The 24,391-nt window shown below is 45.7% G+C and overlaps 2 protein-coding genes across 7 annotated transcripts in view; one reads left to right on the forward strand and one right to left on the reverse strand.

Moving 5' to 3' along the window:
• Positions 1-2,241: 2,241 nt before the first annotated feature.
• Positions 2,242-16,243, forward strand: ACP6 (acid phosphatase 6, lysophosphatidic). Its single transcript, XM_081907891.1, has 10 exons — positions 2,242-2,667; positions 6,889-7,017; positions 7,099-7,229; positions 7,540-7,619; positions 10,285-10,372; positions 12,070-12,205; positions 14,576-14,676; positions 14,957-15,052; positions 15,502-15,661; positions 16,090-16,243. Exons 1-10 carry the CDS (start codon positions 2,464-2,466, stop codon positions 16,201-16,203), a joined length of 1,239 nt encoding a protein of 412 aa, XP_081764017.1. The 5' UTR covers positions 2,242-2,463; the 3' UTR covers positions 16,204-16,243.
• A 1,739-nt stretch (positions 16,244-17,982) lies between these two features.
• BCL9 (BCL9 transcription coactivator) overlaps positions 17,983-24,391 on the reverse strand; it is a 96,456-nt gene continuing 90,047 nt past the window's right edge. For all 6 annotated transcript variants that reach the window (XM_081907853.1, XM_081907854.1, XM_081907852.1 and 3 more), the window contains 2 exons: positions 21,738-21,998; positions 17,983-20,140 (listed from right to left, as the gene is read on the reverse strand). In XM_081907853.1, the coding sequence (XP_081763979.1) occupies positions 19,047-20,140; positions 21,738-21,998 (1,355 nt within the window). In that variant the 3' untranslated portion in view covers positions 17,983-19,046. The remainder of the gene's footprint in view (positions 20,141-21,737; positions 21,999-24,391) is intronic.

Here is a 24,391-nt window from a genome sequence, read left to right on the forward strand (position 1 = left end):
GCCCGGGGGTAACCCAAGCAACGCGGTCCAGGTCCGGTCCCGTATCCAAGGGTTCTGCAAGGAGTCAGTCCGACAGGGCCAAGGCAGGAAACCAGGCAAGGTCAGGCAAAGGGTCTAAGGCAGGTTCTGGCAAACAGCTATGTTGCTCCTGCAACCTGGGGCTGGGTCCAACAGCCTTTTATCTTTGTCGGGGTAACGGCCAGTCCTGATCCCCCAGTGACTCACCTCTCTGTCTCGCCCAAAGGCGAGCACTCCTCCTGCAAGTACTCAGATCTCTCCTTCTCTCAGTCCTCAGTCTCTGCAGCTCGGGATATGTCGCTGGGTTACTAGACCCAGAGGCCGCCTCAGCCTCTCTTGACCCAACTGGTAGTGGAGGGAGCAGCTGTAAGTGATTGCCCGGCTGAAGGCAATGAGGTAATCCCTGCATCTGGAGCCAGGGCAGGCTCAGGCCCCTGACTCGGCCCAGCTGATGTTTGTTGTGGGGGAACCTGTGCAGACTGGGGCTCTTCAGAATCAGGCCCCAGACTTGGTTCAGATGCTGCCTGAGGCAAAGGATCCAGTGCGGACTGAGACTCCTCTGGTTCCAAGTCCGAGCCCGAGCCCCAGGCCATCACAGTTAGTTCCTATCCTCTGTCCCTTCCAAAAAGGACTGAGAGGAGAGCAGTAGTCTGGTTTGGTAAGTCCCCACTCAGAGCCTTGCCCGCCCCATGAGGCAGCTACCTCAGGCAGCATCCCTCAAAGCATGGCACCCCAGTTCCGTGACCCAGCTTTACCACTGGTCTCCCTGGCCTCTAAGAACAGAGAGGGACTGGCAGCGAAGCTCTGTGGAACACTTCCGCTCCTGCCAAGATTACTTTCTTCTTGACAATCCTTACTGAGTTTGCTGACTCCAGCGCAGGGGAGTGGAGCATTTTTGCCCTAGGTGGCAAAATGCCTTGGGCCACCCTGCCCACACCCATGCCATGCCACTCACCCAGTGATTCGTGAAAAGCCCTTGGCAAGTCAGAGTGTCATGGAGCAATATATATGGTGTGTGCGCATGAATGGCTGTACCGACACATTCCTCTGACTTGACAAGAGCTTAGATCATGCTGAATGCATGCAGAAGAACAGAAGAAGAGGCCTTCTGGATCAGGCCAACCAGATGCCTATGGGAAGCCCACAAGCAGGATCTGAGCACAGCAGCACTCTCATCTCCTGTGGTTTCCAGCAACTGGTATTCAGAAGTATACTGTATCCGCCAGGTGTGTGTGCCTATGCCAGTATAATCAAATGAGAAGCCAGCATTGTTCCTTTATGGGTGAAATGCTCATATTATGATGGACAGGCATGTATATTGCAGAAACTCTTGCCTCTGGTGATCCCAGCATGTGGAATAGGTCCTACGACTCACCACCCTCTCAGTGGCATCCATACAGGTTGACCCATACATCTCAGTTGGAGCCACTGAGAACAAGTCAGATTCGATCTGCACAATAACCTTAAGAATGGAAAGCAGGGACTTTGGAAGTTGCTCATCAACAGTTAGCGCCTGCACAGCTGGTTGGTCATAGTCTTCCACACTGTGGTGAAATGTCCTGTTTCTCTATTTAAAGAAATTCTTTATAAATCTATATTTATGAAAAGCACGTACAAATGTTTTGCGAATCCAGTATGCATTTCCTCCCCCTCCGCATCATGGGGAAAAGGTTTATGCAAGTAAATTCCACTGAACAAATTTGGACTTACATACGTGGGATTCGGCTGAAAGTGTTCAGAACTTCCCAGAGACAAGGAACGGCAGCTAACTGGATAAAGCAGAATAAAGTGCCCTACGCATTCACTAATAATTTGAAAACTGGACACACTGCAAAACCCAGCAAGATGGGAGAGCATAAATAAGACGAATACAACAAGATCGCCCATATGGGTTCAGTGAATGGTCCTGGGGAGAGAAGCGAGACATCTCTCAGATCCCACTGCCTCTCATGTTTGCTGCAGAGACCAACCAGAGGGCGGATTAAGCCCGCAGGCAAAGCTGTCCTCCCACTTCGCCGGCTGAAACATGCTCACAAGCCCGGCCGTGGGAACTCCCACGCCATACACGTGACCGGCTGGGAAAGAGCGCCCCGACGCCCGCTGGGAGATGTAGTCTTCTGGTGGCTCCTGGTCGGGGCAGGCGCCCGGCTGAAGAAACCGCATTTCCCAGGGTCCTCCTGGGGGGTGGCGCCGAATCTCCTGCCGGCGAGCAGCTGCACCCGGGCGGCGTTGCTGAAAAGGAGGAGGAGGGAGGAGGTCTCTGTTCCGCGAGCCTCGGCGTTTCCTCGCGCCAGCGCTGGAAGAGGAAGGCGGGTTTCCCGTGAGGCAACAGCAGCAGCAGCAACTTTTGCTTTCGCAACTCTGCCGGCAGCTGCGCAAGCGGCGGGCTGCTCCGCTCTCGGACTCGCTGCGAGGGTCCCGCGCCACCTGCCTCGCTCCGTCAGCATGAGTTTGTGGGCTCGCGTGGGCATCTTGGGCACCCTGGCGTACTGCGTAGCGAGCAAGAGGAGAGCCCTGGCCGAGCCCAGGAGGAGCAAAGCGCCGCGCGGAAGCGGCGACGACGACGACCCGCTGGAGCTCAAGCTGGTGCAGGTTCTTTTCCGGCACGGCGCCCGCACTCCGCTGAGACCCATCCCCGATGTGGAGCAGGTGAGGGGGCCCGCCGCCCGGGGGTGGAAGGAGAGGGACGGAGCTGGCAGAGCAGGGCTCGCCGTCCCGCGCGGCCACCAGCGGGGCACCTTGGGCCAGGCAGTGTCTGCCGTCCAGCCGAACCTGCCTCCCAGGGTCGTCGTCGGGATGAAATGGGGAGAGGGGAAACCATCTATGCCGCCTTGAACCCCAGGCAGAAATAATGCAGTCAATGCATACATGGCATTTCCCTTTTCCTCTGGCCCTTCCCAAAAACAAGGGCCATGGGGGAAGCATCAGCTGGGGGGGGGCGACATTCAGCAATATACCCCTCCCTGGGTTGGTTCGACCCCTCTTGGCTTCTTGCCCCCCACCATAGGTGCCAACTCCTAGGTAAGTAAAATATTATTTGACCCCCCCCCCAATAAAATATTTGAGGTGGCTGCCCCCCAGGTTGATGGGCATTGTGATTCAAATAGTATGTGTGCCTGCAGTGCCTTGTGATCAATTATATGGGGTTGGGGGTCACCTGCCCCCCATCTTTTATTCAAGACAGCACCCCAGCACACACACAAACACACTGTCTGTTCACTTGCATGCACACAACCACCCAAGTGGGAAGCACAAGGTGAGGGTCCCTTTTGCTCTCCTCGCTGTTTGCTGGCTAGCAAGATCTACAGAGTCAGACCGCTGATCCGTTGTCCACACTGGCTATGCTTCAGGCAGGAGCTTTCCCCAGTCCTACCTGGAAACGCCCAGGGTTGAACTTGGGACTTCCTGCATGCACAGCTGATGCTTTGCAACTTTCCTGTTCCCAAGAGGGCAGGTGGGCAATGAGAAAAGGATGTCCAGCAGGGCCAGGAGGCTCAGCAAGTGGGGGCTTTGAGTGGAGCCCCCTGGTACCGCCCCCTCTGATGCTGCCCCTGGATCTGGGCAACACAGGCAAGCCTCAGCCAAGATCAAACTGGGGGGAAACAGCTAATTGGGGGTGCCTGGTTGTGATAGTGGTAAAAAGGGGGGGGGGGTTAAAAGAACATGTTAATATTGTGTCCTTAAGTGTTAAAAGTATCTCTGCTACATTGTCTCACTAATAAATTGCTGTAAATTAGCATGAAAAGCGGCAGCTTGCCAAATAATTATCAGGCATGTTCATGCAGAAATGCTAGTGGAGCTGATGATGCCCTGGGCTTGGAAATTCCTGGTGCTAACAGCAATCAATTCCTAAAGAAGGTGCTGCATTTTTTTTTTTGCAGCTGACCTAAAAAGCCATTTGGCACATCAGGAGCAGGTTGGAGGAAGCGGAAGTGGTCCGAGGAGCAGCAGAGGTTGCTGAGCTTACTAGCTCAGGGCTGTCAGTGTGGGCATTTTCACGAGGCAGCAGGTGAAGGAAGCATAGGTGGAAAATTTGGCTTTGCTCAGTGCCAGTAGCCACCAAGCGGAACGCAGGCCAAAGTACAGAAGGTACAGCAATAAGACACCTTTATACTGCCAACCCACAATCTGATAAAGTGGATATTTGCCCCAGAGTGCCTTGGCATAGAGAACATGGAAACAAACGTGGGAATTATGTTAAAATGTGGGCTGCTGCAGAGCTAAGGGAGTGAGCTCCATGTGAGGTCAACTCTATTGTGGTCACTTGCTTAATGCCTGCCATTCATACTGGTGGGGTGTGCTAACCTGGGCTGCTCTGCTGCCTGTCAACAATGAGATGCTTCCTTCATTACCAGCTGGGTGCTGCAGCCCCAGATTGTGAGCGCTGGAAGGTGTAAATGCAACTGTATGCCAGAGATGGGGAGTGTGCAGTCCTGCAGACATTGCTGGACAACAATTCCCATCATCATCCCTGACCACTGGCCATGTATGTTACGTGCCTATTGATGAGTAAGGATAGTGACTCATTTATAGTGCCAATTCGCTATAGCCTTGTTTTGTGCATCTCCTCCTATCTTGAATGTTACCAACCCATAGGCTAACTAACCAAGTACTATAAATAATTGATTGGGGTGCTTGCCTCTTTCCCTTTTAACTTCAGGAGATGCATGCATAAATATGCATTTGCAGTAGTGTAGGATAGCAGTGAACATCAATCAGCCAGTAATTATTACAAAAAAAATTCCTTCCAGTAGCACCTTAAAGACCAACTAAGTTAGTTCTTGGTATGAGCTTTCGTGTGCATGCACACTTCTTCAGATACCTGTTAGTTCTTGGTATGAGCTTTCGTGTGCATACACACTTCTTCAGATACCCGTGTGCATGCACACGAAAGCTCATACCAAGAACTAACTTAGTTGGTCTTTAAGGTGCTACTGGAAGGAATTTTTTTTGTTTTGACTATGGCAGACCAACACGGCTACCTATCTGTAACCAGTAATTATTATTATTATTATTATTTATATCCCGCCCGCCCTCCCCAGCCAAAGCCGGGCTCAGAGCGGCTGTATAGTCATATTTGGAAATTTTTCACTCTGCTTCAACCAGATCAAAGTTTGTCTGTGCCACTGTCTTTCATAAACAGGTGATGAGAGAAGGCATTGCAACTTCTACTTACCCAGTATATGAACTACTTACCCAACACCTGCATTTCCTCTTGATTTTGTAGCTGGAATAGAATTAATGGTTGTGTTTATTTTTCCTTATGCACCATGTTCCTCTCTTGGCTCTACCTAGCAACTTGTGATAACTTCTGGTGATGAACAGATTTAGCAGATTTACCACCTAGATCATTAGGAAGTGCAGTTGTGAAGAAATTGAGATTGCTCTTTTTAAAGTTCTGAAACCCATACACTTTAAAGTGGAATTTCTGGGGAAGTGGCCAAGAACTATTGATGGCAGATACGCTTCTTAGGATGAATACAGAGAAACCCTGATATTTTAAACATTCCAGATATGTGCATTTGTATTTTCTGTGTTGCAGTGTTTCCAAAGGCAAGTGCTTGAAATAGGGCAAGGATTGGGAGCCTACCAGCTTTTCCTCTGAGGACCAGCTGTTTAATAACTTAAGAGCCCTGCTGGATGAAGCATATCTAGTCTAGCACTATGTTCTCACAGTGGCCATCAGATGCCCATGGGAGTACCATAAGCAGAACCTGAGTGCAACAGTGCTCTCACCACACATAACTGGTCTTCAGAGGTATTTTATTTTGGACAGTGAAGGTAGAACGTAGCCCCCATAGCAGGTGGCCATTGATAGCCTTGTCCTCCACAAATCAGCTGAGCAGGGTAGGAACACCTGCCATAGGTGATGCTATAATTGCGGCATTGAGCAAGGACCATGACTTGGTTCTCTGTATTTGTAACCCTGACTAAAAGAATTGCAAGCAATCCTCTCTTGACTTTTTAACCAGCAAAAGAGTTGAATATAGTATTTTAGCCCTGGCAGTTCTGCAGAGATCTATTTTCGCAAGACTTCCTGATGTTGGTGTCCATAAGGCATGTGCAGCACATTTCATTAGGGCTGTGCTTACCCAGTAAATTAAATTGAAACACAACACAGTTCTTATGAAGCCGAACAAAAGGAGAGCGAGCACAAGGCTGAAGAACAACAGACAAAGACACACAAAGTGGGGGGGGGGGTAAAAAGAAGGGATGGAGACACAGGTGAACACACGGAGCCCAACTGCGCCCCCCCCATCCCATAGTGACTACTTTGCATTATGGCTTCTGAGTCATCCCCAAAGCAAACCCAAAACTCCTCACAGGCTGACCCCACTCCTACTCCTCCACAAAGTCTAAGAATGACACACAGGAACAAGCTATTCGCTGCTGCTGCTGCTGCTGCTGCTGCTGCTGCTGCTGCTGCTCTTGTTACACACACAAAGCAGAGCCAGCCAAGAAGGCCTTGCCATGCTCTGACTGCTTCTCCAAACACGGAGGTAGGAGCGCTCCTACTGCCATTGTAAAAACATTGCTGAGGCCGCAGCCACTTTTCCTTTTTCAAGACATTAGAGCATGCATGGGCACACCCAGAAAGTATGCCTACATTGATGTTTTTGTATATTTCAAAATCCTGGAGTAAGAAGATTGTGAAATGTGTCACTGCCTGCTCCTCTTGCAGTAGCACAGCCTGAGCATTGAATGAGATGTTTTAGCACGAAGCTTGCGGAGTTTTCCATGCCTCTAAGCCCACTGAAATAAATTTGATTTTCCACAGTAGTGGGTTGTCAACCTCTTCTAGCTATTTGAAGGTCCCAGGTTGCCTACTCAAATGCTTTTTCTTTTCCTTCATCCTTGTTTTTGGAACAGGTGGCATGGGACCCTGCTCTTTTGGAGACCCCTGCCGAAACCAAGTTTGACTACACAGTAACGAACCTGGCTGGTGGGCCAAGACCTTATTCTCCTTTCGAAGAAAGCTACAAAAAAACAGTGCTGAAGGTGACCCAACATGTATTCCTTTGGAAATGTTGCATCTCCATTTATTTTTTCAGCCATTCAACAGAGCTTTTCTCTTCCCAGGGTGGAGTGAATGCAGGCCAGCTGACGAAAGTAGGAATGCAGCAGACGTTTGCACTGGGGAAACGGCTAAGGAGACGTTACATTGAGGAGACCCATTTCCTCTCGCCAGCATTCAAACCTTCTGAGGTCTTGTGAGTCTCTGAACACTCCAATTTCCTTCCTAACAGCTTTCTTGCTCTTCCTGCTGACTGTTCCGCTCCCTCCCAGCCCACACGGCATCATAAGCCTTAGCAAAGTTTCATCCAAAGTCCTCGCTTGCTTTTCCCCACACCACTGTGTTCAGTTTGTTAAGAATCTCCAGCTAGAACAGATAGCAGCGCTTGGTACTGCCATATTGGTGGCTCACAGATTGCTGAAACCCCTCAAGTCCCACCCCGTGTCACTTTGTACAGGGAGCAGCCCACTGTGTTCCCATTTCATTGGCTGCCTTCTGTCTTTCAGTGTCCGTTCCACTAACATTGTTCGGAATCTGGAGTCCACGCGGTGTTTGCTAGCTGGGCTGTTCCAACAGCAGAAAGAAGGTCAGCAATGAAGAGGAGCTCCTTGCTCCTCTGTTCGCAGTCCTGCCTTGGAGTCTCTCTCCTAACAGAGATCATTGCCCTTTACACCACTGTTCTCTTTCTAGATCTTCTGTTTATCACTGTCTATTATGCCATACCCTAGTGCAGTGTTTCTCAGACTTGGGTCCCCAGCTGTTGTTGGACTACAACTCCCATCATCCCTATCTAGCAGGACCAATGGCCAGGAATGATGGGAGTTGTAGTCTAACAACAGCTGGGGACCTGAGCTTGAGAAACACTGCCCTAGTGGATTCTGATAGGCTACACTTGCACGCTAAATGAGGAATTTCACATTTAGAAGGAACTGGTGACTACTCAGAAAAGGAGTGCTATGTTGGCTCCCTTGCTGCAACTCCTAGGGTAGAGGATGTAGTTTGCAAGGTTTGTGGTGTTGGTGGGCTTTTATTTGTACAGTCATGCAATTGGGTGCAGCTCATGCACTGCATCATTTTGGGAACGTTTTCAGTAGGTGAGCTCACAATGGCAACTGCATCTGGCCCAGGAGCTAGTAGCGTGTTGCAGAGCTGGCCTCAGAAGGGCCCAGACCCCTGCTGCTCCCACAAGTATACCTCTTGCTGCATGCCTGCTTCACAATCCTTTGTTAATGCATGCAGGTATCCTCTCCATGCCTCCCTTTACCCAGGCAGGGCAAACATCAATCATAAGTTTCTGATACAGCAGAGAGCTTGACCCCCGTAGTCAGCACACCTTGCATCATGCCCATTGCACCATTGACACCCTACTACCCTTGAGAACTGAAGGAGATGGAAAATTCAGCAGCCAGGTTGCTCACTGGAGCAAGACGGTCTGAGCATATTACACCGATCCTAGTCTGACTGCACTGGCTACCAGTTAGTTTCCGGCCCCAATACAAAGTGCTGGTTTTGACCTATAAAGCCTTAAAACGGTTCAGGACCACAATACCTCAAGGACTGCCTCTTTCCATATGAACCTACCCAGTCTCTGAGATCATCTTTTGAGGCCCTCCTTCATGTGCCGCCTCCTCGAGGTCCAGAGGGTGGCAACACAAAAACGGGCCTTCTCTGCAGTGGCTCCCTGTCTGTGGAATGCTCTCCCCAGGGAAGTTCACCTGGCACCTTCATTATACACCAGGCAAAAATGTTCCTTTTTAACCAGGCATTTGATTGACATTCTATGCCCTTTTAAAATGTGTTTTTTTTTGGGGGGGGAGGTATTGGGAGGTTGTTCTTTATTTTGATTATGTATTTTGTGGTTTTATATTTTGACTTTATTCTGTGAACCACCCTGAGACCTCTGGGCATAGGGCGGTATATTATTATTATTATTTATTGTTGTTATTAAAATAAACCCAAAATTTACAGAAAAAAGAGACAATGCAGGCAGAAAGAATGAGAAGGAAAAGGGGGGCAGAAAGGGAAATTGGCTAGTTCCATCTTCCTCCCAACTCCCATGATCAGAGTTGTGGTTCAAAACATGGGGGGGGACCACATTGGGGAAGGCTGACCCAGCTATTAGTCCCATTTTCTTGGAATTGCAGGTGGTCAGAGCACTGTTGCACTCAGGTCCTGCCTGAGGGTTTCCCATAGGCAACTGGTCAGCCATTGTGGACTAGGTGGGACCTTAGCTAATCCAGCAGGCTCTTCTTATGTTCCTAAGGAGAAGGTTTGAAATGATGCTGCTGACAGCCAGAACAAAACTAAATGGGAAGGCAATGGCCATACTGCGTGTGGCATGCGCCTTGAGGGTTGGGAATGAGCCTCTATTCAGAACCTTTAGTTGCCCAGCTTTAGAGAAAGATGGGTAACTTGGGTCCTCTTGATGTTGCTGGACTAAAACTCCCACCGTCCCTGGGCCATTGCCCATGCTGGCTGGAGCGGATGGGAGCTAGAGTTCCCAACCACATCCAGGGGGCCACAGATAACCAACCCGGCTCTCAAAGATTCCATATGCTGCTCTGAGCAGGCACCAAACTTATATGTGGAGCTGCACAGAGACCAGGAAGAAGAATGGAACAAACAAGTTAAATCTCAAAAGTTTTGATACTAGGATTAAGTAAATTGCAAACTTCTGCTACCAAAACATTTGGGCATAAACCACTGTTTCTTGCAGAAACTCTTACTGTGTTAAACCTGATTATTGGGAAATGATTAGGAAGGGAAGAACACTGCGCTTACTTCTGGTTTTGTAAACCCCAATGTTTACAACGGTGGCTGTTACAAACTGCTTTGATTAAGATAATGGCATGCTGTGGTGTAAATTAATTTACAAGTAAGAGAATCATGTGGTGTAAGTCGTTCTGTGTAAGAGCAGAATATATCACCAACAAGTATCTGAAGGCATGTGTTAATAAGTGTGCTTTGCTGAGCATTTAGCACAGTGGGCTCTTGCCTTATTAGTTTGCAGGCATGATTTAATGCTTGCTTGAAGCACAAATGTAATTGGGAGCATAGACTTGTATGCTCCCAAGTGCAGGGGAAGTTCCCTAATGAGCTTTGCACAAATGAGGGTCGAGATGGGTAAGAGCTTGTCCTAGGATTATAAACTATTTTAAATCAGTACAAGATGTGTTTGAATTAATTCTCAACAGCCCGAAACTTTAAACCATGAATTGCAAGTGCATTCAATGTTTTTTTGTCTTGTACAGGACCCATTACCATAGTTACAGATGAAGCAGACTCTGAAATCCTTTATCCCAACCCAGTGAACTGCCATGGACTGAAAGTCATGAACAGGTATCTTGCCACAAACATTCTGTCTGGTGCCACTGTGCAGACAGAGGGTGCAGTAGTTATTGCAGCAAGGGCTTTCAGAAGACCTTGACCTAAATTATATGCATGACATCAGTTGATTGCCAAAAGCAATGTGCTCCCCTAAACCCTGTGAACGGTTCTGGATCTGTTCAAGCATTTAAAAGAACATGTGAGAAGTGTTCAAACTGGGCAGAGGAGCATAGCCTAGCCACCCCTGCTCCTCCTTTTGCAAGAAGGATTGAGCTGCATTCAGAACCATCTTTATCAGGAACTTGTGCAGTCAGCATGCAAAGGTTTGCTGGGCTGGGGAGCTGCACATTTTCACATGCTTCAGTTTGAGCCTTCATACACGCTTGAACCTGAAAGACACCTTCTGACTTCCTGGGGGCGGTTGGCTTGTTGCATCCCTCACAGAACAGTTCCAGTGTTCCTCTGTGAAGCAAGCCCAGGCTTGCCATTCTTACCTTGCCTCTTTCCCTGCACTTTTTATGCCATTGCAAAAGTCTCCTTAGTGAATGATTGTGTCAGATCTAGGCATAGCCTAAAAGCTGCTGACGTGTAAGATTGTGAGACGAGAACAAAATGGCCAAAGCAAATCATGCTCTTATTGTATGTTAGAGTAGTTGTGCAACTATGTTGTGAATAAACTATTTTCAATTTTAAAAAAAGCAGTTGGAATGAAAACTTATGAAGTAGCCTACCATACTTCTGTGTCTCACAGCTTGACTATTTAAACGGCTCAGATGATAGCATTTGTTTCCCCAAACTTATACTGTAGCGACCGGTTGCATTTTGTGGAGCGGCTATTGTGCTTGCTGTAGGCTCCTCTGGGATTATGATGGGAAAGGGCTCTCTAATATGCTGCTTGACAATTCTAGTGATTCGGTGAACTGCGTAACTGGTGCCCAGTCGGCTCAAATAAAAGCAAGTATGATCACGCTTGTGTCAAAAGCCCATGGGACAGAGAGTGAACGCCAATTCCCTAACTCCTGGCAGAGCCAATACGATGCTATTATAATCACTATATTCTAAAACAACCTCATATGCAATTCTGCTTCTCTTTTAAGAACTGCATCCGAAACAGTTTCCTTTTCAGGGAAGCTGTGGCAAAACTAGGAATTTTCAAAGGTGGCTGTAGGCAAGCTTGCCACCTTGTCCCTGCAATTGAAGGGGCCTGGGGCCGTGCAACATCAGTGTGGCGTGCACACATGATGCAAGCATGCCCTGTGGACCTGGCCCCACGCCTCCCCCACTTGGTGCCCCTGGCCATAGGCTACTCTTGTACAATGGTGCAGCTAACCTGTGGTCCCTTCCAGATGTTGCTGGGCTCTCAAATTCCATCACTCCTGGCCGTGCTGGCTGATGGGAGGTGGGGTCCAGCAACATCTGGTGCACCATTGGTCATTAACATCTGCCCTAGTGAGGCAAGAGCTATTTAGTTATTTGCCCTGAAAAAGATCTGAGTCAACAAAGAAAAAATTACTTTCACGTGCTTAAGACCTCTTTCTTTTTTGTAACTAATTCTGATGCATTTAGTTGTCTATTGGTCAAGCAATCATTTTAAGCCAAACAGCCCTGCACTTTTTTTTCCCTTCTAACAAGCAGGGGGATTCAAGCACAGTAGCTTGTGCAGATTACCATTTATGCATTATTCTGAAGCTTTCGTTTTTCCTTGACAGAGAGAGGCTGGCCAATGTGCTGCTTCTGCAACCAGGAATTGCGGAGGATCTGAAGACCATTAAAGAGAAGATGGGCCTTGACAGCAAGAATGGGGCAGACTTCTTTCTGCTTTTTGACAACATTTTTGCAGAACAGGTATGCTGTGTCTTCGTAGGAACAAGCCTGTTTTCTTTAGCCATCCAAGTTGATTCATGCAGGCCAGTGAGAGAAGCTGTGCTGAAGTAGAGCAGTGTGGCAGCCCAGGAGCTGATGGGCTCCAGCTCCCATTAGCCCAAGCCAGAATACCCCATGCCCAGGGATGATGGGAGTTGTAGTCAAGCAATGTATGGAAGGCCACGTGTTCACCATTTCTGTGCTAGCAACTATTCAGCAGAGTAGCTCTTGTTGCAAATCGGAAAACCAAGACAGCTCTGGCAAGAGAGGAAATCATGTGTCTTCCTTCAACTCCCTCCTCAAACATCACATTTTTTGTCTTTTGTGTTAATTGTTTTAACACTTCTCCTTTTTATCTTTCTCTCCATCCCCCCAAAATGTGTTGCCTTTTACACTGGCAAAATAGATAAGCTCTTTCTTGCTGTCGTTGCTTATGAAAATCTCCAAAGTAGCTTGTAAAATTATTTAATCGACTGAATTTCTCTTAGATCTTACCTAGGACCTGATGACACAGAAGTAGGTTACATGAAGCAGTTAGTATGATATCAGGGAGGGGTTGGGCCCAATTCTGTAATTCCCTCTTTAGGGTGTATCTGTGCTCCCAATATTAGATTGATCCCCAGTGCATCATATGAACAGATAACACATCCTGAGTTGGACCTAGTAAGTGGTCCAAGGTGGGATATTGGCAAAGGCCTGCTACTCCACTTTATCTCAGGTTTGGCACTAAAGATTCAACTGGATGTGGGAAAAGCTTGCGTGCCGAGACATTTTAAGGGGTTACATCAGTTACAGCAGAGGGAATACACCCTGAACATGACTATTACGGATGCTTAGGCTTTTAAGTGGCCAAGGATTGTTTTGTTGTTATATCTTATCCTGAGATCAATAGATATAGAGTAGGCTAGAAATGTTGTAATAGGAAAAATAATGCTCTAGCTGGGTAAACCAGTATAATTATCAATCAGTAAAAGCAAAGCATGTAACAGCAATAAAAATATGTGCTTTCAACATTCAGGGCTCCCTTTCTTTAAGGAATTGTCTGAAAAAACCGTGCACCGTCATTATGGAGCTTCTTTCTCTGAGATGCTTCTAACCACCCCAGGGTTTCCTGCAGCCGAGTTTGAAAGCCATTTTTGTACAATACGCCTCACTGAACTGAATACTTAAAACTTGTAGGAAATGAAATGAAATGAAACCTAGGTTCCTCATTGTAAACTTTCCCCTATCCTACTGTTGTCCTTCTGATCCAGTCTCATAGAATTCTATGGTTGGAAGAGGTCCTGGGATTCATCAAATCCAACCCCTGCAATGCAGGAATCCTGTCCACCGCTGTCCCAGGGTGGGCTCGAACCACCAACCTCCTGGTTAACAGCCAGATGCATTGACCCATTATGCAATTGTTTTAAAATTACTGATTTTATATTTTAATTTTTTACTGTACCGTATATACTCGAGTATAAGCCGACCCAAATATAAGCTGAGGCACCTAATTTTACCACAGAAATAATTGGGAAAGCTTACTGACTAGAGTGTAAGCCGGTTCACCACACCACAAACCTCCTGGTGGGCCGGAGTGCCTGTGCGTGTAGATGGCGACTAACAGACAAACAAGCAGAAAACTGACAGCGGCAAAGGCAGAGGAGGAAGCAGCCGCCAGAAAGGGCTGGTTTTGGGCTGCTCGTTCCTCCACCGCCACCACCTCTGACAGTGGCAAAGGGGACCCTCACTCGAGTACAAGCCGAGAGCTTTTTCAGCATAAAAAAATGTGCTGAAAAGGTCGGCTTATACACGAGTATGTATGGTAACTTGCTGTTTGGTTTTTATATTGCTTTTGTAAACTGCTTGGGTCTTTCTTTTTGAAGTAAGCAGTATATAAATTTGTTAAATAAACAAACAAAATGAATATTGTGCCACTTCAGGTAATTACGTTGCCTGACTGTGGCAGCCAGCATTGTAGTAGGTAACATAAGACATGGGAGGAAATGGTAATCAAGACATATGAATGGGACCATTCATATGTCTTGAACTGAAATCTGTCCACTACATGAAGATGTTTTCAGGTTGTCCAAGTTAAAACTAAAGGCTTGTTGTTTTTAAAGGGAATCACTCACTTGCTTATTGTAACAGTAATATAACTATTCATATATCTATCTGTTCACATTGTTCTTCGTCTTTAAACTTAGAGGAATGGCCTAGTTCCTTGTCTAACACAACTTGTTCAAGTGCATGTCCATTTTATGATATCTAACGATAAGCACATGTGTGTCCATGCCTGATCTAAAGTAGTGGTGCCATTTGTCACTGCAGCCTTAGAGTTGTTATTTTAATTCACACTATGCTGTCTTTTAGGCACATGATCTGCCTAGTTGCCCTATTCTGAAGAGTTTCATGGAACTGATCGAGCAGAGGGCTATAGACTCACTCCTTTATGTCACAAAATCGAATTTAAGGTGAGCAGTCCCAGGGATGGTATGGGTGGTAAGCCTGGGGATATCTGCAAGACAAAACACAGAATCACTCTTCTGTTTTAAAACATGGACTTCTTGTGCAGACTAGTCATGTGTGTCGTCATGTGTGTCCCTGCTAGCCAGGAACCTTTACTTTTAAACTTGCTCCTGTTCCGATTAAGTTCTGCCAGTTATCTAGAACTGTTAAAAGATGTTGCAACTCTTGTTAGAAACATTATTTTTTTAAAAAAATGGATCTCTGTTTTGTTATATTTCTGACTAGAGAGTCTCTCAAGATGTCAGTTGGTCCTCTACTCAATATAATAGAGAAGAACATTAAGGCGGCAATGAACCCTTCCTCTCCTGAAATCAAGGCCAGGTATGTAGATTATTGGTATTTACGGTCTTGGCAGAACATCCCATTGAGCAGCATCTACAAGCTAAAAACATTGAAAGGGGAAATGGGACAAATCAAGGGGAGCAGGAGTTGATGGAACAGTGACAATTGCACCATTTAAGATTTGTGTATATATTTTTAACTGGGTACAGGTGACTTGTAAATATTCTAACTTTAAATGGAAGTTATGTAGAACCTGGCTCACAAAAGCAGCTTCATATGAACAAATACAAACTATGTGCTCGCATGTGGAAGACAGAGAACAAAAAGGAGAGGAAGGAATGCTATTAGCCCGATAATTCTCAATTTAGCTTATTATATCTACCAACTGACTTGAGATTCAGTGTAAATGGAAAATGCAGCTGCAATGGCTGCTATACACAATGTCATGAGCAAGACTGAATTATTGGTCACTTCTTCTTTTATTTTAGAAAGCTTGCTCTGTATGCTATTCACGATGTTACCCTCTTCCCACTGCTATTGGCTCTGGGGGTCTTTGATTCCAAGTGGCCTCCATACGCAGCAGACATGACAATAGAACTCTACCAGCGTTCCAAGGACTGGTTTATACGGCTGCTCTACAATGGAGAGGTAGGAGGCTCCATGGTGGTGATGTTACACATATAAATGGGACCTCAAGTGAGATTTGGGCAGAGGCAAATTCCATACTCTAGCTTGCACAACATCTAAATAAAAAGGCTGTTAACAGATAAATCACTGAATCTGGAATGCGGGGATCTCATACCTGTTTCAAGCTAACTTTTGGTAACTTTTAAAGCAACTCTCTTTGCAAGGCTGGCAGTAGTGATGCTGTATGTCAGGATATCAGGACTCTGGCCCTCTAGTTGTCACTTGACTACAAATCCCATCATCTCTGACCACTGACTGGTACTGTTAGGAGTCTAATAGAATCTGGAGGACCACAAAGTGTACGAGATTATTATTATTTTTGCCCAAGGGCCTCTTGTAATGGCAGTTTTTTGGTGACGTAAATGTTGATTTGTCTTGTCTTTCCACAGGAGCTGGTTCCAAGAGGATGCAGAGCTGGTCTCTGTCCGCTGGAGGATTTTCTAAATGCCCTTTCAACTTACAGTGCTAATCCAGAGGAATATAAAATGCTTTGCTCTCAGTGAGAAGAGACGTAGAACAGATAAATGATTAGTAATACTAAAACATTTCAAACGCCATAAAGAAAAGTGTCATTTACTTCTGGTTTAACTCTGCTAACAGGACAGTTCAAGTAATGTAAAGTATACCAGGGATGAATGCTGCTGCTACATTTTGAAAATTGGGTCCCTGGCTGCGGTAAGAGTTGGTGGTGGCTTAATATCCAAAAAGTTGTTACTGTAACCCAGTTTTTCAAATTAATGGAATCTTGCAGATGGCAGCCAAGTGATAGCCCTCTGCTGACAGAAGGCATACACCAGTGAAAAGGGGAGGCAAGGCAATTTTAAATAATCCCTGGCCCTAGCCAAAGCTGCTCCAAAAGATCCCAACCCGGAAACAGGGGGTTCCTGAAAATTGCCTGTCAGTAAGAGAACATTAATTGGACACCAACCGCTCTGCACCTACTGCTACATTTGCTTTTGAGCTCCACTAAGACATTCAATGTGCTGAAGCTAGTGCTACTCTTTGTTTTAAGTTCCCTGTGGTCCTTTAGCAGCTAAACTGAACCACTAAACTAGTCTTTCAAAATTCTCAATTAAGGCGTTTTACTGGAGCTTAACTTTCATTCCAGGACACCTATATATAGCCTTGCTGTTGTCAGAAGCTACAGCCATTAGCAGGGCAAAGTCTCTTTCCTTGGAACCTTCAACCAGCCACTTTATTATAATTATTGCCATATTCACTTTATAACCGAAGTGTTGCTTGATGTGGCTAGGTAGGCCAGAGGTGAACTGTTGTGGAAATGCTACAGTTAGCTAAAATGCAAAAACATGGAAGCGGGCCGATAGAAGCCTGGAAAGATGTAATTGGATACAAGCACTTTGTCAGACTGAATGCTAAAAGCAGGCAGCAATGTTAATATAACTAACCCAAAGACAAGACAGGTGGATAGTCACTGGGTATTCAAAATGGCTGTTACTTATTGTAACAGAAGCATGTTGAATCAGATTGGTGTTGTGCCCTGTGGGTTATAGGGAATACAAATTGACGACCCGAATCAGTGCAAATGCTACAGCAACCTCTGTACCTGAAACATAGGGTTATTAATAGTTTGCTCCCTCTAGTAAAAGGGAAATGCATCCTGGAAGAACCTGCTTTGTGTAGCTGGAGAAAACTTGACACATCACAAATATGGATCTTCCAAAGGCATACTGGGGTAGGTGAGGTTAGTTGTTGAAACAGAGGTAAGAAGTCTCAAGGTTTTTATATACAAAGGTGCTAGCTCACTGGCCCTTTCCTAATGAATGTAGTAAACAGATACCAAACTCATGGCTGTTCAAATATTCAGTTGATACTATGATTGTATTACAACTGATTCCGAGGAAATGGGAGTTACTACCTACAGCTTGATCAGTACTCAGGCTTTGGAGTTGGAGATCTTCATCTGAAACTTATTTTGGATTACTGAAGGTAAACATTTTACAACTTAATTCATTTTCTGGTTGCCTGACTAGAGTGGATATCTCTGTTCCTGAGCAGCTGCTCACTGCTAGGGGATCTTCACCTGTGCGCCCATGTTAAGGCTAACCTGCCCCCACGACAAAGGTGAGACTGGTAGCACAGCCATGCCCTTCTACACCGAGAGAGGGTGAAAGGGGTTTAAGAAGCAGCCTACCCCGTGTGCAACATAAAAACCTTATCAGAAGGATGCGATCTGAAACTCATATACGCAAGCACTTTAAACCTGATACAAACAGGCATATTTAGAAGCAAGCTAGATTGTAGCAAAGGAGGAAAGAAATAGCTTTTGTAAGAAACAATATATTTTATTTTTCTGACACCACAGCCCTGGCAAGTGGTTTTGTACCAAATTTAATGGAGGTTACACAGAGAACGTTTTACGCTGGGGAACAAAAAAAAAAAAAGAAGATAGCCACAAAAAAGGTCAGGTTAACTTTTAGTGTCTGTTCCACTCCCACATTAATAAAGTCACCGGGGGGGGGGGGGTTCCTAAGAAAAGGAGAACGAACAGTAAGACTACTGTAGAATGTAACAGTGTCAAAGTCCAGCCTCCTCCTGAAAGTAGCAACACTCTCAGAATGAGAAGGGGCTCTCCTACATATACTCCCCAAAAATAATACAATGTATTGCAGCTGCCAGAGGAGGAGACAGTAAAGGGAGGGGGGGCAAGATGCCTTTTTTTTTTAAGAGTGGGAGGGAGAGACAAAGGTGCTTGACAGCACTCCATAATTTGAAAAATATGTCCTTAACTTATTTTTTTTTAAGATTCCCCCTCACTGAACTTAAGTTCCTTTTGTGCTTTTCATTAATACTCTGCTCTGAGGTCGTAGTTTGGTTTTTCTATACATTGGAGTTGAAGGAAAATAGTCCAAAGTTCTGAAGATGGATTTTCCACCTAAAAGTAAACAGCCTCTCACCCCAAAGACTAAAGTCTCTGCTAAAATCCCTTTTACAATATAGTACAGTACACAAAAATAACCCCCCCAAAATAACCAAGAGTCCTGGGAGAAGCCAGTCCAAAGGACGTAAACATACAGAGAGAATGGTGCAACTTGTGACAAATGGCAATTCTCAAAATACAGCTACAGATTCTCAAAGCAGGTGCCATCACAGGATATCCAAGTACACAAAAATAATTTTTAAAAAATAAATTTTAAAAAAACAACCTGTTAAAATGAATTCATTTGTTTTCAGGTAATTCCATACATTCGAGATTTCCCAAAGCATCCTCTGGTCTGTTTTTTTACCTATTGCATGGCCAAACTGTGCTCCTGGAGCTCTCAGGCAGCCCTCAGGACCTGGAATCTCATCTCAACAAGGATCGAACCATCCAGTCTTATGTAGCAGCTTAAAACATCATGTTCCCTGGATTTCCAGGGCCTTGGCTAAATCCTCCCATTCCTACATCAGCAGCCATTCCCCGGGGTCTCATCTGTGGAGGAATCATGATGTTCTGTTGGGGTCCTATCATGCCCTGCATTGACATCATCATACCAGGTGAACCCACAGGTCCCGGATGGCTGTAGAGCCCAGTAGGAGCGCGGTCCTTGCCTGGAATCATGCCTACTGGGTTGCTCATTAGAGTGGGCTGGCCAGGCATGGTTGGTTGTGCTGGTGACATCATCCGATGGTGAGGTCCCATCATGCCTTGTTGCAGGAAGGCAGGAGGTCTCATTGGGTTGTGACCTGGCATGGATGATGCTCCTCCAAGAGAAATATCAGGTGCGCCCACCGGCCCCCCCATGCCAGCTAATGCCAGCCCCATTCTCGGATTCTGTTCTGCCATCATTCCCTGCATGTGAGAAAACCCAGGCCCAACACCCTGTGGCTGCTTGCGGCCCGGTACTTCCCCACGAGGGAAATACTGTAGTGTCTGGCTAGGCTTCTCTGATGGAATAATCCTGGACAGGTCGAATTCTGGTATTCCAGTAGCTCCAGGGCGAATCACTTCCTGCAGCTCCGGGTCGGTAAAAACTGAAGGCATGTTGTTTCCTAGGACAGTGAAAGAATCGGGTCCTCCGGGACCTCCAGACTTGCAAAGTGCGGGATCCGTTGAACTTTGGGGCATGCTGGTGGGACGTCCCAGAGGTCCCTCACCGTGGAAGCTCATTCCAGCTGGGAAGTTGCCTTGTCCTCCACTCGGTCCATTATGTGGAAATGGCACCTGCTGGGGAGGGGACTGTACTGGAGGAAACCCCTGTGGGAAGCCCAGGCGTCCTTGAGGTACCATTGGTGGATCCTGGGAACCATGACCCATCATTGGATTGTGTGACATCAGGCCAGGGACCCCATGAGGAGGTATACTGGGTCCCATAGCATTTGGAGAGGGCATCTGGTTACTGTGAGTTAGAGGCTGCGTCATTCCCATTGGGCTAAGAGTTGGCATCGGGCCCACCTGGTTGGGACCTGAACTGCGAGGATTCTGGGGGTTAATGCCCATTCCTAGAGAGAATGGGAGGGGGAAAAGGTTAAGATTAGAGCAAGTAGGTGATAATACAAAAAGCTTTCAGGAATGGCAAGTACTGCATACGTGACTTCTAATGTGGAAATGAGTAATCTATGGATAGCTAACTATCTCATTGCTATACTACAGCCTCGCATAAAATAAAGACCACGTCGAAAGCACACCAACACAAAGAGGTTGTCCCAGATGCTGACATATTTTCGATCAGAGACCGTTGCACATACTGGAATCTCTCAATACAAAGACAAATGTCAAAGGGGAGGTTTCATGCTGATGAAGGTAACAAACAATTGCTGAAATGAGGGAACCCTTTCCATTGTTGACTTCTCTGCCAAGGCAACCCGATCACACTGTAATAAGGCATGATCAAGGGTTCACAGAGGACAAGGGAAGCCCCAAGTATGCCCTAGAAAACATCCACCATTTTCACCAGGGTGAATCAGAAGTATTACGCAAGCTTAAAAAGAATGGGGGTAACAATTTGGTCTTTTCCTTGAGGTATTCCATAAGTGACTGATACAACAGCAGAACAATGGAATTTAACCCTTCTCTAGAAGGGAAAACGATGCAAGTTTACTCCAGATCCTTCTGCAAGAAGCCACTAAAGGAGAAGGCAGTTATAGGAAAGGTCTCCAGGAATAACATTGCCTACAAAAAAGGGGGGTCCAGAACAGAGGCAGAGTGTGTCATTCTGGAGTTGCTTGGCACAGCTAAGCTCCAAATCTTCCACAACCATCTCACTACATTTTACTGTTGTAAGATTCTAGTCACTTGAACTGATTTATCTCACTATTTTCATCAGGTTGGTTAAAAGAGCAAAGGTGTGCCTTTTCAAAATAAAAGTACTACCACCTAAAGGCTAACCAACCTGAATCAAGAACCTGGACGCACTTAATCTGAGCCTCAACACCTTTCTGTGAAGAAGAGAAGTTGTCATTCTTCTAAGTCAGCTTGACATAAACTCGACAGCTTTTAAAACTCCTCTTAATCCAATTGGAGTCAAACAAACTCTGACATAATTTCTCACTTCCTTGGGTAGAACTTGTTTCTGGGTTCTAAGAAAGATCCAACTGAAACAGCCACAAGCAAGTCACAGAACACACTACATCAATATCAGAATGATTCTTAGACTGATAAATGGCTCTCATGTAAGCTATGATAAAACGTGATCACTTGAGACACACAGAGACATAATCCCTAGTCTTTTTTCACAAATTACACTTGGTGTAATAGTTTGCGCTATACTTGCAAGTCACAATGCTCCATTTTCAATGTGGATAACTACTGCTGGAAAGTTAAAACTGTGAAAAAAAGAGAAGGGTATGATTTATGTAACTGCCTACATTAGCAGCCTCCTGCCAAACACTTGGGTTAAGTTGCACAGGCTGTTTGCTGCCCCCATCTTAAGCTGTCCATCCTGGGTGAGTAGTTCCTGAAAACTCTATTTCAGTGAGACTATTTCAGTGTGTCACTGTTTTGCCACATGCAAGTTGCAATTTCATTAGCTTCTCCCTATGATATTCTCCAAACCACATGCTACCAGCCACAGCACACCTATACAGAATTGTTTCTTACCCGAAAGATTGTTCATAGGTGGCAGGTTTGGGGAACGTGCTGGAGGAGAGTCATCATCTGAGGAAGCTACAGTCTTGATAGCATCATGGTAGAGTGGAGTAGAACTGGGCATTGCAAACTTGGACATCCGGGACATCATGATGGAGAGAGGATTTTGAGACAGAGTAGGCTCTGGGGGCATTGTGTATGGACTGCTAGAAGGAAGATTTCCAGGAAGAGTCACAGGAGCAGCCTGGCTAACCGTTGAAGGGGGTGCACCACCTAAATAAATAAATACAAGTTAGCCTTTAACAACTAGTTACCTTGCCTAGAATACTTTGGAAGTTTCACTCAACAGCTTCCTGTTGGGTCTGGGTTAAATGCCAATTTGACCATATGAAACTTATTTATATCAAATAAGATCACTGGTTAATCTGGCCCTGTATTACTGTCTACTCTGATTGGCAGCAGCTGTCCTCAGGCAGAGCGCTTTCCCCCCAGCCCTGAAAAAGGGAACTCTGCCCCTCCTTCGCTCCCTCACCCCTCTCTCATGCATACCACAGTACATCAATATACCACAAGGCAACTGCTCCATAATCAGGCTGTCTGCAGTTTATTTAGTGCTTCATTCTCGATGACACACACGTTACCCTACACTATACGCAACAGGAAGTTCATTTTCAGCCACACACAAGGACAACACTTGTGTACCACAAAGTCCAGGTATCTGAGGACAACCAAGCCTTCAAGATGCTGTGACACTCTTACATTGGACGAAGAGGGTTCTGACTTAAGAGGCATCAATCATAATCCCACAAGCTCACCCCCACTGGCTTCTCTGCCAATATACCAAATGCTCAGAGAAAAGCACACATCCCTAGAAGGAGTGGACTCTGGTCCCCTCTTGAATCCACTAAGACAACTGTATTGCAATGAAGTTGTTGTGAGCTGTCCCGTGTGGTAGGCACTAAAAGCGTAGGATATAAAATTTTAAATAAATAAATCTCTGGGACAATAGCAAGCCATAACAGCAATAGCAACTACACAGCCCAGTCCATCAATGTTCTTTCTGCATAAATGAAGCTTGAGTGTGTGTACATCAGGGACTAGATCTACTTTCTCCTGGTAACACTAGTTCCATAAGTACCTACAAGGATGGTACTATAATCTGCAGTTATGCACGAAAGACACACTGTATTACCATAAACTGAATTTCAGACCTTGTTACAAAATAATTATATGAATCAGGGTATTCAGACAAATCAACCAAGAGGAAGAACTAATAAAATAACTGCAGGAAAGGGAAGAGGAGAGGTTATTTTCATACTGGATCCTTCAAGCCATTTGCTTTTTGAGAGCCCAGGTGTCAGAATCTCAACAAAATGCTACTTTCCCTGCTAAATCCCAGTTTCTCAGCAATCTGGACAGCTCATTATCATCACAACTGCTAGAAAAACTATTTTACGCCCAGGAAATGCAACTACTATGCCTGTTTTTTTGTGTGCAGAACACCAGAATCTCTCAAGACTAGAATGACAGGCACTAACTGGATAATGCCCCTTGACATCCCTGCCAGCCATAGTAGCTCCAAACATCCATGCATGCTTCATGCCATTCAGCAATGCCTGCTGCTGAGACAAAGGAGGGAGGACCTGGCTCACAGAGAGACCAGGAAGAGAGCAAGTGCCTTTAAAAAAAGGGGGGGCTCAGTTTCATAAATACAACAAATAGTAGAGAGAACAAACTTGCCTGTGCAAAAATGTACACCCTCCAGCTACCTAATGGTTGGAATCCCAACAAATAGAACAGTTACCCTGTGATGCATATATGAAGCAAAGCTGAACAGCTTGGGAGAGTTCAGAAGTTTAAACGCTATTATTAAATGTGCTGTTTCACATAAGAGCACTAACCAGCTTACTAAAAGTTCCATTTCTTATTCAACAATGCACCATGAGCTATCACTGCATATTTTTAACACATGTCAGACAAGTTCAATGTTTTCCACTGTCAACCCAAGTCTCTTAAGCAAGATTTCATTCCAATTGTGATGGAATGAAATCAGGAGTGTCTGGATTTGTCTGCAGACAGAAGAAATGGCAGTGACTATGCATTGGCTGCAAATCCAGCTACCATCAACCAAAGCATCAAGATGAGAGAGGGGAGACGGAGAGTAGCTTGTTCCAAATCTAGTGTTTTTCAATGCGGTCTCAAATGCTATTCTATAGTTTCAGAGTTATTTCTAACTCTTACTGAGTTTTATCAAAATGTAACTTAGATAATGTGTACTCTTTGTCTAGAATAAAGTGTATGTAGGTCCTAATAAACCTAAAAATGTTTTATCACAATAAAACCCATTGGAGAGCTGGGCCTCAGAGCTACAGGAGAACTCCAAAAAGAGGGGTGAAGGAAAGCATGCCATTGCAGTGATTACTCTGAAACAGTAGAGGGCAATGCAGTCAAAGTGTTGTCTTGGTTGCCTTCCTAATTCCTGGAATAATGTGATTTCACAAACTGAAGAGCTCCTAAGGCTGGCTCCATCAAACAACTGCATGCAAACATTGCACACCTGGGGACTTCCTTTATTAAAACCTTGCAGGATGAGAACAGCCAGTTGACTTTAAGCTATAAATCTGAAAGATTCAATGAGACTTGCAATTCTGTAGAGCAAACAGGAC

The sequence above is a fragment of the Podarcis melisellensis genome (assembly GCF_964234715.1).
Source record: "Podarcis melisellensis genome assembly, chromosome: 4".
NCBI lineage: Eukaryota > Metazoa > Chordata > Lepidosauria > Squamata > Lacertidae > Podarcis > Podarcis melisellensis.